We start from the raw sequence: 18,887 nt of genomic DNA, 5'->3' as shown, positions 1-18,887 counted from the left end.
TCACTTTTTACTTCCATTTTTTTTATCACAAACTATTTGATAAGATTATCTTGTGAATAATTTTTGGTGAACCTGTTTATTTTATTTAGTTGAATAGGACACTAAAAAGAAAAAGGGTTAATTTGGCAGCTGGATAGTAGTAGTATAGATATTTTAGGAGCAATGAGGCCCATAGCAGATTAACATGGGATTTCCATGACGCCCTATGACGTCACGACAGCCACTGGCAAGATTACGACAATATACCCTGGCAAAATTCCCGGGATTCCAGGTGCCGCAATCGTCTTTCAATATTGGAAAGATTCCGAACGCATGTCCTGTTTCTAATTGTCCCCTTATTTCTTTAGTATTAAAAATAGTTCAGTGTGTCAACATCAAAATGTATGCTTATACATTATTGGAAATTAAAAGTGTTAACGAGATGGAACATAGAGTGCCTATAGTAGGAGTGGAAATACAGTTTGTTACTAGCGAGATTCTTAATCTAGAATTGGCAGTAAGTGTATTAAAATCGCTAGATTTTTGAGAGCCCGAAAATGTTACGGAACCTAGCCAAATGAGAAAAGTGGCCAAATATAGATGATCACTTTCTGGGGTTATCTTTTTAAAAGAAAATATTGTCTTAAGCAATACTTAACGATATAATCCTTCTCTCACTATAAAAGTCTAAAACCTACTGCGTCATTGGCACTTTACTGAAAACCAATTTTATGACAAATATTTTCTTTGTACTTAATATTGAAAATAAACATTAAAATTATAGGTACATATTGAACTGATTAGCTTTCAGCAATTAATATCATAATACATCAAATATTCATTTTACTTTATTAGCTCTTTTTAAAGTTGTTCGGGACGAATATAGTTTCACTACAAACAATTGTTTGAATACTGCTTCTTTTCTTAACTGTAAATAAAAACATAAGGCCTAGTGCGTCATTGGCGCTTAACTGAAAACAAATTACAATACAAATATTTTCTTTCCCAGTTCTTACAGCATTGAAAATAAAAATGAAATTACAGTGAAACAAATTCTTGAACTGATGGATATCTCAACAATTAATATCATTATGCATCAAATATTCAATTTGATGTTGTTTATACTTTCCAAGATTGCTCAAGACGCATATAGTTTTCAGTAAAGCGCCAATGACGCAGTAGGATTTAGACTTTTACAGTGAGATAAGGAGGTCATACCCAAGCTCTTGTTTGTAGTGATTTTTGTTCGTTTTAAGCTTGATTTGCAAGCTTAAAAAAATTTCTATCTCAAAATTTCTGTCGGACGGGTTTGGGGAAAAAGGGCATGGGGGGGGGGGGTTATTTAACCTTCGGTCTCTTATGACTCCTTAAAAGTGAACTAGAACTTTCTATTTTCAATGACATGAGCCCTCTCTGAAGTTTATACGAGTCTTCCTTCTATAAGAACCATATAATGTCCCCAGAGTAAAACTTACAACGCCTGTCACTGGGCTCTGGGGGTTATGTCGACCCCGGAGTTTTAACATCTGATGGTTGAACAATTTCTAACAAAGTGGTCACCTCAAATTTTTATCAAATGGGTTTATCCATCTGATAGACCCAAAGGCTTAGAGGGCAGGTGGAGCTAGTTGCCCTCCCATCTTTTTTCACTCTGAGAAAATGAACTACAACTTTTATTTTCCATTCAAATGAACCCTATCTGAAGTTTATACGAGTGTCTCTTTCATAAGAACCACATACGGCCATAGGACATAGCTTACATTGCCTGCCCCCCGGGCCCTGGGGGGATGTGTTGACACCAGAGTTTTTGTTATCTGACACTCCCCACACCGGAAACTCCCCCAACAGTCTTCAGGGAAAAGGGTTTTAAGTTATTGGGCGTATATGGTTCTTATGGAAGGAATGCTCGTATAATCTTCAGAGAGGGCTCATTTGATTGGAAATTCAAAGTTCTAGTTCAATTTTTAAGTGCCAAAGGATATTGGAGGGTAACCCGCACCCCCCCCCCCCCCAAAAAAAAAATGTTTTTTCCCAAATGCATCAAAAAAACATTTAAGATAGCCATTTTGTTAAAAATAGTTCAAATATCACATAACAAAAAGTCCGGTGTTGACACAAACCCAAAGGGCCCGGAGCAGGCGTTGTAAGTTATTCCCTGGGGGCATATATGGGTCTTATGGAAGGAATACTCGTATTAACTTCAAAGAGGGCTCATTTGATTGGAAATTGAAAGTTCTAGTTCACTTTTTAAGAGTCAAAAGAGATTGGAGGTCACCTAGCCCCCCCCCCCCCTCCATGTCCTTTTTTCCTCAAACCCATCTGATAAGAACTTTGAGATGGTTTTTTTAAATAGTTCAAAGACCATATAACGAAAACTCCGGGGTCGACACAGCCCCCTAGGTCCCGAGGGCAGGTGTTGTAAGTTATCCCCTTGGGGAATATATGGTTCTTATTAAAGAGATACTCGTAAAAAACTTCAGAGATGGCTCATTTGATTGGAAATTGAAAGTTCTAGTTCAGTTTTTTAGAGTCAAAAGAGATTGGAAGGCAACTAGCCCCCCTCCACGCCTCTTTCCCCAAATGAATCGAATAAAAATTTTGAGATAGCCATTAAGTAAAAAATTGCTCAAAAGCCAGATAACAAAAACTCAGGTGTCGTCACAACCCCCCAGGGCCCGGGGGCAGGAGTTGTAAGTTATGCCCTGGGGCATATATGATTTGTATGAAAGGGACGCTCGTATAAATTTCAGAGAGGGCTCATTTGATTGGAAATTGAAAGTTTGAGCCCAGTTTTAATAGTCAAAAGAGATCCGAGGCCAGCTAGAAAAGAGATCAAAAGAGCTCGTCCTACCTGCATAGATACCATGATTTGGCGTATGACGAAATCATCAGTTCTCGCATGGACTATACCAACTGGGACGGGGAGGTTTATCCGGAACTGGTCAAATGTCGGGCTCCGAATCTACATTTATTTTTTATATCAGAAACGCGAAGCGACCTGATTTTCCTTGGTATGTTTGTAAGTCCGATGGTTTACTTTATGCTGACACACAACAAGGAAATGAAAAAACCTTGCAAAGGAGTACCTACACACTAAGTTGAAAAAAAAATTATATAGACATTTATTGGAATTGTTTTGCAATTCGAAACTGTTTGCAATTCGCTCGTTAAACTATAATGAATTTACTGTAAAAATTGAAAAAATTGTTATGAGTACCATTTCCGACCAAGTCTGTGTTTGTAGAACTGGTGTAAGTACTCTCCTCCATAGGCACTACTTAACTTCCAACCAAGACGAGTGTGTTAGTCATAGGGAAAGTCTCGATTTGAGTAAACTTTATTAAAACAAATTTCCCAAAACCTTGAGGTGGGCCTCATGGCCCAGGGGCTGGGGTAGGGCATGGCCATCGGCCGCCTGGTCGGCCACCAATGCCTGGGATGAGGACGACCTCCACCATTATCTTTTAATGACTGAGTAGATTTTGTTGTGTAATTGTTTTGTGTTTTGATTATAATTATGTTATATTGATTATGTTATAGTAAACCAAAGACTGGCAGGATCCATACAGGAATTGAAATAAGACTGATTAACAGTTCGTGAATCTGTAGTGTCTCGTCGGAATAAATGTCGTGAAAAAAGCAGCCCCCAAAGCTACCACCCGAGAAGGATACTCCCACTGAGACCTTCGGCCTGTCGCCCTTCCAACCTACTTTTAAAACTCTTTCTAGAACCCCCCCCCCCCAAATACGCGGTTGAAAACAGTTAGCCTCCTGTCAAGAATTCAGGCATTAGCCACAACTAACTCTAATGAAAGAGGTGAGCCGCCTGGCAAAAAGAGGAACAAGGATGAAACTCGATCGCCAGTGATAGTGCAACCCCTCCCTTCAAGTTTCCCAGAAACTAGTAGTGCATATTACCATAATTATTATACTGTCTCAATCAAGAAAATCAATGGTTTTCAAAAGATCGAATAATGCAAATTAGAAAAGCTGTTTTTCTGATCGCCAAGGTAAATTTTGAACTTGTTTTCAAGCAGGACGAGTCTATTGATATTTACTTTACGTCTTCTCAGGCGGCAGACCATGTCCTGTCAAAATCCAAAGAAATAATCCTTGATGGCTTGGAAATTTTAGCCACAAAAAAAAATGTGGAAAAGTTACACAAGTATGTGCTTTATGGTGTTGATACCAGTGTAAAAGTGGAGGAACAAACTGAACTAATAGATTCTTCAGGCCTTCTCATAAATCCTTCAACTGCAATAAGACTAAGTTTAAACAAAGAAGGAGTCCTTCACACAAGCCGTTCAATCCTCATTTCCTGCAAAGTTGAGCTAAGCAGAGAAATATTCTTGTACGGTATGTCCCTTTTTTATAAGATTTATAAGCCTAAGCCCCTACAATGCTCTACTTGTCTGGCCCAAGGCCACAGCAAAAAACACTGCAAACTGTCCCATCCGTCTTGCCTTAAGTTTGGGAAAACAGGGCATGCGATTAGTCAATGCCCTGAGTCAGACCTTTACTGCAGAATTTGTAACTGTAAGGGACACACAACCCTCTAAAACAAATCTTGCTCGGCTCACCAAAAGCGAATTCTTAGAACATCGGATAAAATGAACCTACCCTACTCAGTTGTAGCTGCAAGAATCCCTCGGCAAGCCACACCCCATCGGCCCAGTAGAAGCCAAGCAACAGTTGTTGTAGAAGATGCAAATACAGTATTATTTCCTAAAGAGGCAAACAATGTTCATACTCAAGGTATTAGTCAGTCTCCCCATCCCTTATTTAAGTTTACTTCAACATCCTGCCCCCCAAAAGATTCATCCGAAAGTTGCCAAGAATGGCAAAGACTTGCAACTTATCTCACAGTCAGTCACTTAATTGAGGTTAGTAAAGAACCAGGAGAAACCAAAAATATTCTCAAGAAGAAAGCTAAAACCAAACTCCTAGGTGATGACATCTTGCAAACAGCTATAGCTCGACTATCTTCCATCAAAAAGGACATAGATTCCACATCTACGCTAGTTAAGCCTGTTGACTTAACTGCAAATAAAATCGGTGACTCTGGCATATTAAATGGAAATAAATCTAAGAAAAAAACGGCATACTCTACATACCAGTCCAAAATTACCACCAATGATAAGTCGTCGGCTGAATAAGGATTTCAGTAATCAATTCAAGCAAATAATGAAACTTCGACCACAAAGCATATTTAGATGTTTATTATGCAAGGTTTTACGTTTCTCACGAAATTATCACTCTGCACTACTTCTGTTTTTAACTATTACGATGACCAAGATATTTTGCGCAAAAACCCCTTAGATAGCCCTAATAGCCCTTTTAGCCATATAAATTGTGAATATCTCGACACTTTTGATTTTGTAAAAAATGTCAGTACACCCTAGCAAGAATCCCAAATCCATATTTTTCTCTCCAACTGATAGTAATGAGGTGCTTCAAGTTATTTAATCTCTGTCTAATAGTAGTACACCTGACTTCCTTGGGGTAAGTAATAGGCTTCTTAGAACTGCATCTTCCTATGTTTATGAACCCATTGTGCATATAGCAAACTTGACTATGATCAATGGAGTCTTCCCAGAAATATTTAAATCAGCAATTGTTATCCCGATTCATAAAAAAGGCGATCCGTCTGAGATAAGTAATTATCGTTCAATCTCACTTCTCCCAGTTGTATCCAAAGTGCTTGAGAGAATTATCTTCCGACGTCTTTCTTCCTTTTTATTTGAGATTAATCCTTCAGATTCGTTGATTTCTTTTCATCAATATGGCTTCCGTTCCTAATTTTCAACTGCTCATGCACTAATCGACACCACACAGTTAATCCGTTCCCAACTTGACCTTAAAAATACTGTAATTGGCTTATTTCTGGATTTTTCTAAGGCCTTGGACACGGTTGATCACAGTGTTTTATTAAGTAAACTCAAGAACATAGGGATTCGTGGAATTCCTTTCTCATGGTTCGGCTCCTATCTCTCTGTTATAGTACAGAGTGTGAGTCTGGGTGGCATGACCTCGCATCCCCTACCTGTCCGCAGGGGCGTCCCGCAGGGCTCTGTTCTTGGTCCAATACTTTTTCTTCTTTATATTAATGATTTGGTTACAGGCTTGGGTCCATCAGTGCACCCAGTGCTTTTTGCTGACGATACCAAATTTTTCATCACCGGCCCTAATTTACCATCCGTCGTCACCTCTGCTCAAATTCTTCTGAATAGAGTACAGGAAAGGTCTCTCGTTAACTGCATGACCATTAACAGCAAGAAAAGTCAGGTTGTATTATTTCGAACCCCTTACAAAAAAAATAAAGCTCAGCAAGCACTTGGCCTAAAATACTCCACCAATCTCCTCCCGCATGTCGAAGTTACCAAGTTTCTTGGTGTCCACATAGACTCCTCCCTATCATTTGCAACTCATATATCCTGCATCAGAGCCATAATTTTGCGACAGGTAAGTATGATTAATCGTGTGAATAATTTTCTTCCCCCTGATATCCTTGTCACCCTTTATTACTCTTTTATTTACCTATATATCTCATACTGCGGATCTGTTTGGGGCAACACTTATCCTTCAGCTACCAATAAATTAAAAACTACCCAAAACCGTGCCATCAAAGCAGTTTTTCGGCTGCCCCAACTATATCCCACCCAGGACTTGTTCTCCGATTTTGGTATTATTCCTTTTGAACAAATTATTAAAAAATTAAATTTATCCCTTGCATACTCCACTTACCATAAAAACCTTCCTCCCCAATTATTATCTTATTTTAATTGCAATAATTCTGAAGGCCTATGTCTCCGTTCATCCAACCGTTCCTTAATTGTCCCCATGTTTGTGTCTAGCTCCGCCCAGCGATATCCCATTTATAAATCTATGCTTCAATGGAATATGATACCCTCCAGTATCGAGCTATCCACAAGTTTTCGCACGCTGTATAACAATGTTACTAAACTTTGATATTATAAATCTCTAAATTTTTAATCAATTTGCTTTAATTTTCCCGTGTTTTCTCTTTTTTCTGTTTTTTCTTTTTTTTCTCTTGTTCATTTTTAATTTTTTGTTGTTATGGTCCTCAACAAGTTCGCTTCCAGGATCCATATTATTATTGGTGTTATGTTTCATCTTGTTTTTATTTCAATAAATTGAATTGAATTGAAACATCTCTGGACTCTTGCCAAAGTGGGAATCTTGCCAAGGATGAGAATCTTGCCTGGACTTGCCAAATCTCACCAGGGCATGCCAAGTCTTGCCTGGGCAGGAACCTCGCCAGCTAGAAACACGTGCGAGGGGCTAGGAGCTCTCCTTATTATTAAAACTTGTGTATTATCCTGACCACCCTCCGATTAATCATATAAAACAAAACTGGAATCCTGGCAATCTTGCCAGGGGTGGGACTTCGCGGAGAATTGCGGCACCTGGTGGCCAAAAGAGGAAATCCCCGTTAAACCATCTTCTTGAGCCGTCGAACCTATGGAAGAAAGGAGTAGTCCGTATGGGTGTTACAGAAACTGGAACCCTGTCACTACTAGTGTTTTTATTTAGCTGAACAGCTTCTTCAAATTTTCATGAAATTTCCTCAGAGCTTTTAGTTAACACCCTCAGTCCTTTTGGTGACACGCAAGATCAAGTCCTCACTTCCTTCTTAATTTTCCGTCCTGTACATAAACAGTGGGTAGATTTCGTAATTTATATCCTCTGCCCCAGGAGGTGTGGGGGCAGGATGCCTCCGGAGATATTGTTATTGACATTGGAATGTTTAAATAGAATACCTTTTTAAAAAGTTCAATAAGTTTTTAGAGGGAAGAAAATCCAATAATAGGCAGGGGATTGGTTGCTCTTCGATGATTTTAAAAAACTTTTCAATTTGCCCTGAGTGACTGAAATGAATACCCTTGCCGTTCCTTAGATATTGCTAATATGCCATTGTGACAACCAATAGTGACCATAGCTTGTTTTAATTTTATTGAATACTCCCCCCCCCCAAAACATTTCTGGAAGCTTTATCTTAATACCCTAAGACTTTTTTGAGACATACCAATAACAAACCCTGTATGTAGACAATAGGCAACTTGAATAACTTACAACCCTTTGTCCAGGTGTTTTGTAGGGGCCGTGTCATCCTTCAAGGCACAGCTATTTAACTTTTAGAATCTTTTTGAACAAAATACCTATTGGTCTGATCTCCTAAGGGGGGGGGGGGATAGCTAAAATGGATTGGCAGGGGGCGGGTCAACCAAAAATGGGAAGATTCCTGGAAATCCTTAGAAAAATTCACGAATACACTTCTCAGAACCTCAACTGGATTTGCCAATCGATACTATCTCTATAGAAGAGTTACTTCTCCATGTTGGTAGTTTTTGGAAAAACTTAACAAATTTAAAATAAAGGCAGTGAACTTGCTTTCTCTTAAAACAGTTAGAAAAAGAAAAAAACTAAATATGAGCAAAAACAAGTGGGTGGTGAACTGTTTGTCCATTATATAGTTGTGAACAGTTAACACTAATCAGATACGAAATATTTGAAGTCAGGAATGCATTTTACTGAATAAAATATAAATGTTTCTACTTTTATAACTTTAATAAATAAAATAATATTAATATTCTTATTAACAAATATCAGTATATGTATATCAAACTGACAATGCACATTCCATTTGTGTTTTTTTTCAGTAAAGTGCAAATTAGGTTCTGGCCTTGGGAAGGCATAGGAGTTTTGAGCCCTACTCATGTTTATTTCTGCTCGTTTTGAGTTTGACTCCGTTATTTATTGTAATTTCTGTTCGTTTTGGGTTTCATTTATTTGTCGATGCTGATTTGTGGTAGTTTCACGCTTGGTAGATTATTAGATTTTATTTTTACTTATTTTTGGTTTAATGGAGTTCTTTACTTTTCTTTGAAAAACTGATTTTGTGGAAAAAGTTTGCTTAATTAATATCTGTCCGTTTTATATTGACATAGTCTTTTTAGGGAAAAACAAAATAATAGTTTAAATCTTTTCTTTTTTTAAGACTTTATAGTTTGGCCTGCTATTTGTATAACTTTAATAAATCAAATAATATTAACATTTTGATTACTAAATATCAGTATATGTATATTAAACTGACAATACACATTCATTTTTTCAGTAAAGTGCAAATTATGTTCTGGCCTTGGGAAGGCACCATAAAAACTTATATGCCCCCAGGGCATAACTTATAACCCTTGACCTGAACACTGTGGGGGGAGTGTCTTTCTCAAAGGTATAATTTCCGGAACTTAACTGCGTGGAACAAAATGGCTATCTCAAAAATTTAATTTGATGTGTTTCGGGAAATGGTAGGCGTGTAATGGGGGTTAGTTTCCTTACAATTACTTTCAACTATTAAAAATGGCACTAGCCTTTCAATTTCCAATTGAAAGAGCCCTGTTTGAAGTTGCTAAGACAACACTTTCTATAAAAACTTAATATGCCCCCAAAGCATAACTTACAACCCCTGTCCTGAGGGCTGAGAGGGGGTGGTCGTCCTCAGAGACCTAATTTTCAGCATTTTCTACTACGTTGAACAAAAAGGCTATCTGAAAATTTTGATAGGATGTGTTTGGGGGAATGGTGGGCGTGAGAGGGGGTTAATTACCGTCCAATCACTTTCAACTATTAAAAAGGGCACTAGCCCTTTCAATTTCCAATTGAACGAGCCCCTTTTGAAGTTTTTACGACAAAACCATCATTAGAAACCGTATATGCCGCCAGGGACAAACTTACAGCCTTTGCCCTGGGGACTCTGGGGGGTTTGTCATCCTTAAATACACAATTTCCAGAACTTTCAAATATGTTGAACAAAATAGCTATCTCTATACTTTGATTGAACATGTTTGGGAAAATGGTGAGCGTGAGAGGGGGTTAATTACTCTTCACTCACTTTTAGATATTAAAAAGGGCATTTTCAATCTCCAATCAATTCAGCCCCCTTTGAAATTTCTGCAACAAATATCTACATAAATCTTATATGCTCCCAGGGCATAACTGACACCCCTTGCCCTGAGGTTTCTAACGGGGTCATCACCCTAAAAGACCTAATTTCCAGAACTTTCGACTACGTTGAACAAAATAGATATCTCAAAATTTTGATTGGATGTGTTTGGAGAAATGTTGGGCATGACAGAGAGGTTAGTTGCCCTTCAATCACTTTTGACTATTAAAAGGGCACTAGCCCTTTCAACTTTCAATTTAATGAGCCCTTTTTTATGTTTTTACAACATCGCTTTCTATAAGAGCCTTACATGCTCCCAATGCATAACTTACAACCCTTGCCCTAAGGGTTGCGGGTGGGGATGGGTTTAACATCCTTAAAGACCTAATTTCCACAACTTTCAGCTACGTTGAATAAAATGGCTATCTTCAAATTTTGATTCGATGTGTTTGGGGAAAAGGTGGGCGTGAGAGGGGGGTTAGTTGCCCTCAAATCACTTTCGACTATTAAAAAGGGCACTAGTCCTTTAAATTTCCAATCAATTGGGCCCTTTTTCAAGTTTCTACGACAAATATTTCAATAAAAACCTTATAAACCCCTGTCGACTATTAAAAAAGGCACTAGCCCTTTGAATTTCCAATCGAATGGGCCCTTTTTAAGTTTCTACGACAAAAATTTCAATAAAAACCTTATATACCCCCAGGACATAACTTATAACCCTTGTTCTGATGACTGTGGGGGGGGGGGGGGTCCAGGTAAAAGGTATAATTTCCTGAACTTTAAACTGCGTGGAACAAAATGACAATCTAAAAATTTCGATTGGATATGTTTGGGGAAATGGTGGGCGTGGAAGGGTTGTTACTTGCCTTCAAATCACTTTTGACTATTAAAAAGGGCACTAGCCATTTCAATTTCCAATTGAAAGAGCCCTTTTTGAAGTTTCTACGACGAAGTGTTCTATTTAAACCGAATATACCCCCAGGCCATAACTTACAACCCTTGCCCCGAGGCCTGTGGCGGAGAGTCTTCCTCAAAAACATAATTTCTATCTGGAAATCCACAACACTGAACAAAATGGCTATCTAAAAATGTTGATAGGATGCGTTTGGGGAAAAGGTGGGTGAGAGAGGGGGGCTAGTTGCCCTCAAATCACTTTTGACTATTAAAACGGGCACTAGACCTTTGAATTTTAAATTGAATGAGCCCTTTTTCAAGTTTCTACAACAAATATTTCAATAAAAACTTATATGCCCCCAGGGCATAGCTGACAAGCCTTGCACTGAGGGCTCTGATGGGGTTATCATCCTAAAAGACCTAATTTCCAGAACTTTCGACTACGTTGAACAAAATAGATATCTCAAAATTTTGATTGGATGTGTTTGGGGAAATGGTGGGCATGAAAGGAAGGCTAGTTGCCCTTCAATCCCTTTCTACTATTAAATGGACACTTGCCCTTTCAATTTCCAATTGAATGAGCCCTTTTTGATGTTTTAGAACATCGCGTTCTATAAAAACCTTACAGGCTCCCAGGGCATAACTTACAACCCTTGCCCTGAGGGTTGCGGGGGGGGATGGGTTGTCATCCTTAAAGACCTAATTTCCAAAACTTTCAACTGCGTTGAATAAAATGGCTTTTTAAAAATTTTGATTGGATGTGTTTGGGGAAATGTTGGGCGTGAGAGGGGGGTTAGTTGCCATCCAATCACTTTCGACTATTAAAAAGGGCACTAGTCCTTTAAATTTCCAATCAATTGAGCCCTTTTTCAAGTTTCTACGACAAATATTTCAATAAAAACCTTATAAACTCCCAGGGCATAACTTATAACCCTTGCCCTGAAGACTGTGGGGGGAGTGTCCAGCTAAAAGGTATAATTTTCTGAACTTTAACTGCGTGGAACAAAATGGCAATCTAAAAATTTTGATCGGATATGTTTGAGAAAATGGTGGGCGTGGAAGGGTTGTTAGTTGCCTTACATTCGCTTTTGACTATTAAAAGGGCCCTAGCCCTATCAATTTCCAATTTAATGAGCCCTTTTTGATGTTCTTACAACATCGATTTCTATAAGAACCTTACATGCTCCCAGGGCATAACTTACAACCCTTGCCCTGAGAGTTGCGGGGGGAATGGGTTGTCATCCTTAAAGACCTAATTTCCAAAACTTTAGACTGCGTTGAATAAAATGGCTATCTAAAAATTTTGATTGGATGTGTTTGGGGAAAAGGAAGGCGTAAGAGGGGGGTTAGTTGCCCTCAAATCACTTTTGACTATTAAAAAGGGAACTAGCCCCTTGAATTTCCAGTCGAATGAGCTTTTATTGAAGTTTTTTACGACAACGCCTTCTTTAAAAACCTTATATACCCCCTGGGCATAACGTAAAACCCTTGCCTTGAGGGATGTGGGGGAGTGTCCTCCTCAAAAATATATTTTCTATCTGGAAATCAACTACGCTGAACAAAATGGTTGTCTCGAAATTTTGATTGGATGTGTTTGGGGGAATGAAGGCGTTGAGGGGGGGGGCTAGTTGCAATCAAATCACTTTCGACTATTAAAAAGGGTACCAGGCCTTTGAATTTTCAATCAAATGAGCCTGTTTTGAAGTTTCTACGATAACGCCTTCTATAAAAACCTTATATGCCCCCAGGCCATAACTTAAAACCCTTGCCCTTAGGGTTGTGGGGGAGTGTCCTCCTCAAAAACATATTTTCTATCTGAAAATCAACTACGCTAAACAAAATGGCTATCTCAAAATTTTGATTGGATGTGTTTGGGGGAATGATCGGTGTAGCGGAGGGGGGGGGCTTGTTGCCCTCCAACCACTTTCGACTATTAAAAAGAGTACTAGCCCTATGAATTTCCAATCGAATGAGCCTGTTTTGAAGTTTCTACGACAACGCCTTCTATAAAAACCGTATATGCCACCAGGGCATAACTTAAAAATCCTGCCCTGAGGGTTGTGGGGGAGTGTCCTCCTCAAAAACATATTTTCTATCTGGAAATCAACTATACTGAACAAAATGGTTATCTCAAAATTTTGATTGGATGTGTTTGGGGGGAATGATGGGCGTGGGGGGGGGGGGTAGGGTAGTTGCCCTCCAATCACTTTTGACTATTAAAAAGGGTACTAGCCCTTTGAATTTCCAATCGAATGAGCCTGTTTTGAAGTTTCTACGACAACGCCTTCTATAAAAACCTTATATACCCCCAGGGCATAACTTAAAACCCTTGCCCTAAGGGTTTTGGGGGATTTTTCTCCTCTAAAACATTTTCTATCTGGAAATCAACTACGCTGAACAAAATGACTATCTCAAAATTTTGATTGGACGTGTTTGGGGGAATGATGGGTGTGGGGGGGGGGGGGGCTAGTTGCCCTCCAATCACTTTCAACTATGAGAAAGGGCACTAGCCACTCCAATTTCCAATCGAATAAGATTTTTCGAAGTTTCTACGACGACTCCTTCGATACGAAGTGCCCGGGTATGGAGAAAAAAAAATCAAAAAAACACAATGTGCTCACATCGTTCTTTACTTGAGCAGCGCTCGCGCGCTGCCTATGATAAATATATAGTTCGACTTATCCCAAACACCTTTGAGTAATAAAAAATATGTTTACCAGGAAATTCAGAGCTCTTTGGGATTGTTAGCTTAAATCTGGGACTTTTAGTAGACATTCTAAGACCTACCAGAGTGGACAAGCACATTGGTAAGAAATAGCAAGACTGGGAGGCTACGCAAAAGAGGCTACCCAGTGTTTAGTTCCGTAGGAGAACCAGTGTGGCACTGAATTTTTAATTTCAGTAAGAGCTAAGTGAGTAAACAAAAAAACTTTGGATTAAAAGAAAAAGACAAAATTTTCAACAGCATGTATGACCATAGAAAAGTTGGACTTGGAAAGAACGAATGTGGAAGTCGGAAAAAAAAATTGGTCGATTTTTAGTAAATGACTTTTGCATGGGGATAGGATTGTTGCTTTGATTACCTCCGTCTTTCTCAAGAAATCCGCCCATTTTTTACGTATAGTATGTGTCCTAGTTCCTTAAGAAAGTTTCCTGAAACATATTGTTCGTTCAATTAGAACTATAAGAAGCTTTTTTTTAAAGTACCAAAAAACTTCAGCGTGAAGAGGGAGGTGTCGAGGTTGAACAACACCCCTCATAAACGTAATATATTTCTAGTTCTTTTTTAATTTGTATTGAATCTGATGGTGTGATTTGTATCAATATTCTTTGACTTTTAGGGGGTGTTTTCCCCTTTCTTGGAAAATCACGCAAATTTTCTTAGGCTCTTAGCCTTTGTTGTGTAACACTAAACTTAATAAAATTTATTTATTTTGAACCATCATGATAAGCAGATGCTGGTTATATATCTATTAGTATCAAAACTCTGTTTTTTAGAGTTTCGGTTACTATTGAGTAGCGTCACTTCTTACTTACAGTTCGTTACCACGAACTGTTTGATGACTTCGTCATTGTGATAGGATTGCTGCTTCGATTATCGCCAATCTAAATACTATTAAAAGTTGTAAAGCAAACAAAATACTATGAAGCTGTGGTAAGTAATAATAAAGATAATTGAAAAGTCAGAAAATAAAGTAGGCTGAAAAAAAATTAAGGAGTGAAATAGAAATCAAAGTAGGGAAACAATTAACCAAAGGAGGAAAGCTATTTGAATGGTTACAACTTAAAGTAAATGCAGAGTGAAAATTGGCGGAAAAGATATACATAAACAATTGTAATTCACCTAAGATAAAAGGAAAATCTTTCTTCCACTTTATTAATCCCTCACGGATTTAGTGTTATTTACACTTTACTGGAAACAGAGTTGATATTTCACAGCAATGGTATTTTCAAAAATTAGTGAAGTATCTTTACTAAGAGTGATTCAAGGCAAAAAACAGCTCCCAATCGGACTTGGAATGATTCAAACCCCTCCCCCTTATCTTATCTTTGAAACCTCATATGTTATTTCCTTTCATTCAATTTTCGTGTATTCTCTAGATATCTACTTTGGTGTCACCGGAACCTTTTTATCAAGGGAGTCGTATATACATGGTCTAGACGCTAGGCAGCTCTCTTGTATCAGACAAAGACTGGGGGTCGCCAAATTAACAGCGCTTGATAACAACACTTGCTTGGTTGACATGGGACCTTTTAAATTGATGTCATTCCTTAGAAGTGAATTTGGAGCTGAAATTGTGACTCATGCCGTTGGGGAACAAAACTGCTCATGTTGGACCTTAAAGGCTGACAAGATATAAACAACTTGTCATTGAAAAATATTTTTGACCATGAAATAAACAGTTGTACACTCGCTTGTTTTCTGGTAAACATTTTAGTTTCCTTTATAAAGTGTTAATGATCTCCTCATTTTCTGTATATGTTTTATTTTCTTTTAAAGAAAAAAATACTGGTGGCTTCACGAAACTACGCTGCATTTCGTAAAAGGTAAAAGAAATTTATGTATTTGTATTTAACACGTTGACTGCCATGGCAATTTTCAGAAATCTTAATCACACTTAATCACATTTTATTGTTAAAAATACTTATTCTATTGAATAGTTATTATCAAAAAGCACAGATGTTTTTTTTTGTTTTTTTAAGGTATTGCGAGTTAAGTCTCGCACGCAGACATACTTCGACACATCGCTCCGCTTAAGTTGAATCACAGATACGCTAAAATAATTATACGTGTATAAAAATAGTTTACATCTTGAATTTTCAATTATTTGTAATTATACTTTTTGTGATAAATTTTCTGTTCATACAAGCCAGCATTGATTTTTTTTTTCCCAGAAGCCATCTATTGATATTAACATTGATATATTCCGTGTATAACCGTAGCTGCACATAAACGGCTAGAAAAACAATTATGAGATTACTCGTAGTTTGCGTTCTAGAACAGAACCTAATCTACGGGTTATCTCGTAGTTGGCAGTCTATGTATTAAGAATAGTTAAGTATTTCACTAAAATGGGAACGGTTTTACTGCTCGAATAGCCCTTCCAAAAAAACTAATTTCTTATGGAATTTGTACTAAAAAATTTGCCAAAGGCAAGAGGAGACCATGGAAATTTGTGCTTTTTGATAATAACTATTCACTATAATAGTTAGAAACCAAGCAAAAGGTTTGGTTCCTAGACTTCGCCTATGCAGATGATTTCAGGTTCCTAGTTAAAACATTGAAAACCTTCAAAATATTTCACAATCTAAATCAGTTTAAGTGAAGTACAACTGCAATCAAAATGTATTAATCAATTACGGATGTAAATTCTTGTATTATTATCATTACTTAAGACACTTTTTCCATACCTTTTGCCTTAGCTACTTGTAACTTTAGATGAAACAAAGAAAAGAATCAAACAGGGACAGAGACAAACAGGTCTATGACCAGTAAGAAAACCGAAGAAAAAAAAATCAAACAAACATTTCGCTCGTATAAAACAAGGTGTCTTCAGCATAGAATAAGACAAAAGCAAAAAACAACTAGAATATAAAACTAAAATAATATAAAAAAAATATGTAAACTAAAAAGACTAACCAACATCTATATGTATATATATATATATATATATATATATATATATATATATATATATATATATATATATATATATATATATATATATATATATATATTTACTATCTTTATATGTGATTAATAATTGTATATGTATGTATTTTACTCAAAAACGGTTCCAAATTTTTTCGGGAAAATTCATATCTTGGGATATTCTCGCATAAAAAACAATCTAGACGGGTCAAAAGTATGAAAAAAATCGTTAAGAGCCCTAATATTTGTTTTTGAAAATGACGTCATGTAAAACGAACAAGTGAGGGAGTCCAAAGTCGACATGAAGAGCAGCGACTCAATGAAAATAAACCCGGACAGTGAGAATCAAAACGTTACAAAATTGAAAATGATAGCGATGATGATTGGGTTTTGGATTTTGACATGGATAAGGTCATCAATGCGTACCTTACCTTTATTTAAAAAAACAAAACTTCGGCGATATATATTTCATAATAACGAAAGATAAGCCGAGGTGTAACGAAGCAAACAAATAGAAAATGATAGCAATGATGATTTGGTTTTGAATTTTGACATAGATAAGGTCATCAATACCTACCATACCTTTGAAATCAAAAATATGGATTGGTTAAATCGTTGGAAGAAAAAGAAGTTTTTGTCCCAAAGGCAAAAGAAGAAGTTTTTGTCCCAAAGGCAAAAGAAGAAGTTTTTGTCCCGCCAGCTGAACAATAAAAAGAAAAAGGGATGGTCGCCAATGCTTACAATGTCTAGTAAGCAAAAAAACCCGGACTAGAAAAATCGTTGGAAGACAAAGAAGTTTTTGTCCAACAATCTCAAGAATTGAAAGAAACAAAGGTTCAAAGAAGTGGTGGCTTTGTAATTTTATAAGGCCACCACTTCTAAACTAAGGTTGATTTGGACGTCATGATCATAGGCAGCGCAACAGCACTGCCTAAGTAAATAACGTTGTGGGCACAATGTAATATTATATTTTGGTTTCTTAGTCTTAGACCAGGGCACTTCGTATCGAAGGAGTTGTCGTAGAAACTTCGAAAAGGGCTCATTCCATTGGAAATTGGATTGGCTTGTGCCCTTTTCAATAGTCGAAAGTGATTGGAAGGCAACTAACACCCCCCTTCCACACCCACCATTTTCCCAAACACAAACAATCAAAATTTTAAAATAGCCATTTTGTTCAGCGTTGTTGATTTCCAAATAGTAATTATATTTTTGAGGAGGACACTCCTCCACAGCCCTCAGGTCAAGGACTGTAAGTATTGCCCTGGGGGTATATAATTTTTTTTAAAGAAAGCGTTGTCGTAGAGACTTCAAAAAAGGCTCGTTCGAATGGAAACTCAGAGGGCTAGTCCCCTTTTTAATAGTCGAAAGTGATTAGAGGGCAACAAACATCCCTCTCGCACCCACCTTTATCCCTAACACATTCAATCACAATTTTTAGATAGCAATTATGTTCAACGTTGTTGAAAGTTCGGGCGAAAATAGATCTTTGATGAGGAAAACCCACTCACAGCCCTCAGGCCAAGGGTTGTAAGTTTTACCCTGGGGCACATATGGTTATTATAGAAAGCGCTGTCGTTGATACTTCACAAGAGGTTCATTTGATTGGAAATTGAAGGGGCTAGTTCCCTCTTTAATAATCGGAAGTGATTGGAGGGCAACTAACCTCCCTCTCGCACCCACCTTTTCCCCAAACACATCCAATCAAAATTTTGAGATAGTCATTTTCTTCAGCGTAGATGAAATTTCTGGGAATTAGGTTTTTGAGGATGACAACCCCCCAGCCCTCAGGGCAAGGGTTGTAAGCTATGCCCTAGGGGCATATAAGGTTTTTATAGATAGTGATGTTGCAGAAACTTAAAAAAGGGCTCATTCGATTAGAAATCGAAGGGGCTAGTGCCCTCTTTAATAATCGGAAGTGATTGGAGGGCAACTAACCTCCCTCTCGCACCCACCTTTTCCCCAAACACATCTAATCAGAAGTTTGAGATAGCAATTTTCTTCAACGTACTTGAAAGTTCTAGAAATTAGGTCTTTGACGTATGATATCCCCCCCAGCCCTAAAGGCAAGGGCTGTAAGTTATGCCCTGGGGGCATATAAGGTTTCTATAGATAGTGATGTTGAAGAAACTTAAAAAAGGGCTCATTCGATTAGAAATCGAAGGGGCTAGTGCCCTCTTTAATAATCGGAAGTGATTGGAGGGCAACTAACCTCCCTCTCGCACCCACCTTTTCCCCAAACACATCCAATCAAAATTTTGAGATAGTAATTTTCTTCAACGTACATGAAAGTTCTGGAAATTAGGTCTTTGAGGATGATAACCCCCCAGCACTCAGGGCAAGGGGTGTAAGTTATGCCCTGGGGGCATATAAGGTTTTTATAGATAGTGATGTTGTAGAAAC

General features: G+C 37.8%; 1 protein-coding gene across 1 annotated transcript in view; it reads left to right on the top strand.

Annotated features, from left to right (window-relative positions):
- The window catches only part of LOC148948040 (uncharacterized), a 183,430-nt gene extending 168,182 nt beyond the window's left edge, over positions 1-15,248 (top strand). The window contains exon 13 of the mRNA XM_089096069.1: positions 14,936-15,248. Within this exon, the coding sequence (XP_088952195.1) occupies positions 14,936-15,195 (260 nt within the window). The 3' untranslated portion in view covers positions 15,196-15,248. The remainder of the gene's footprint in view (positions 1-14,935) is intronic.
- Positions 15,249-18,887: the final 3,639 nt, after the last annotated feature.

This window comes from Artemia sp. Qi Xiang Cuo, chromosome 10 (genome assembly GCF_049724085.1).
Source record: "Artemia sp. Qi Xiang Cuo chromosome 10, ASM4972408v1, whole genome shotgun sequence".
Classification (NCBI taxonomy): domain Eukaryota; kingdom Metazoa; phylum Arthropoda; class Branchiopoda; order Anostraca; family Artemiidae; genus Artemia; species Artemia sp. Qi Xiang Cuo.
This window is presented reverse-complemented; position numbering and strand designations above follow the sequence as displayed.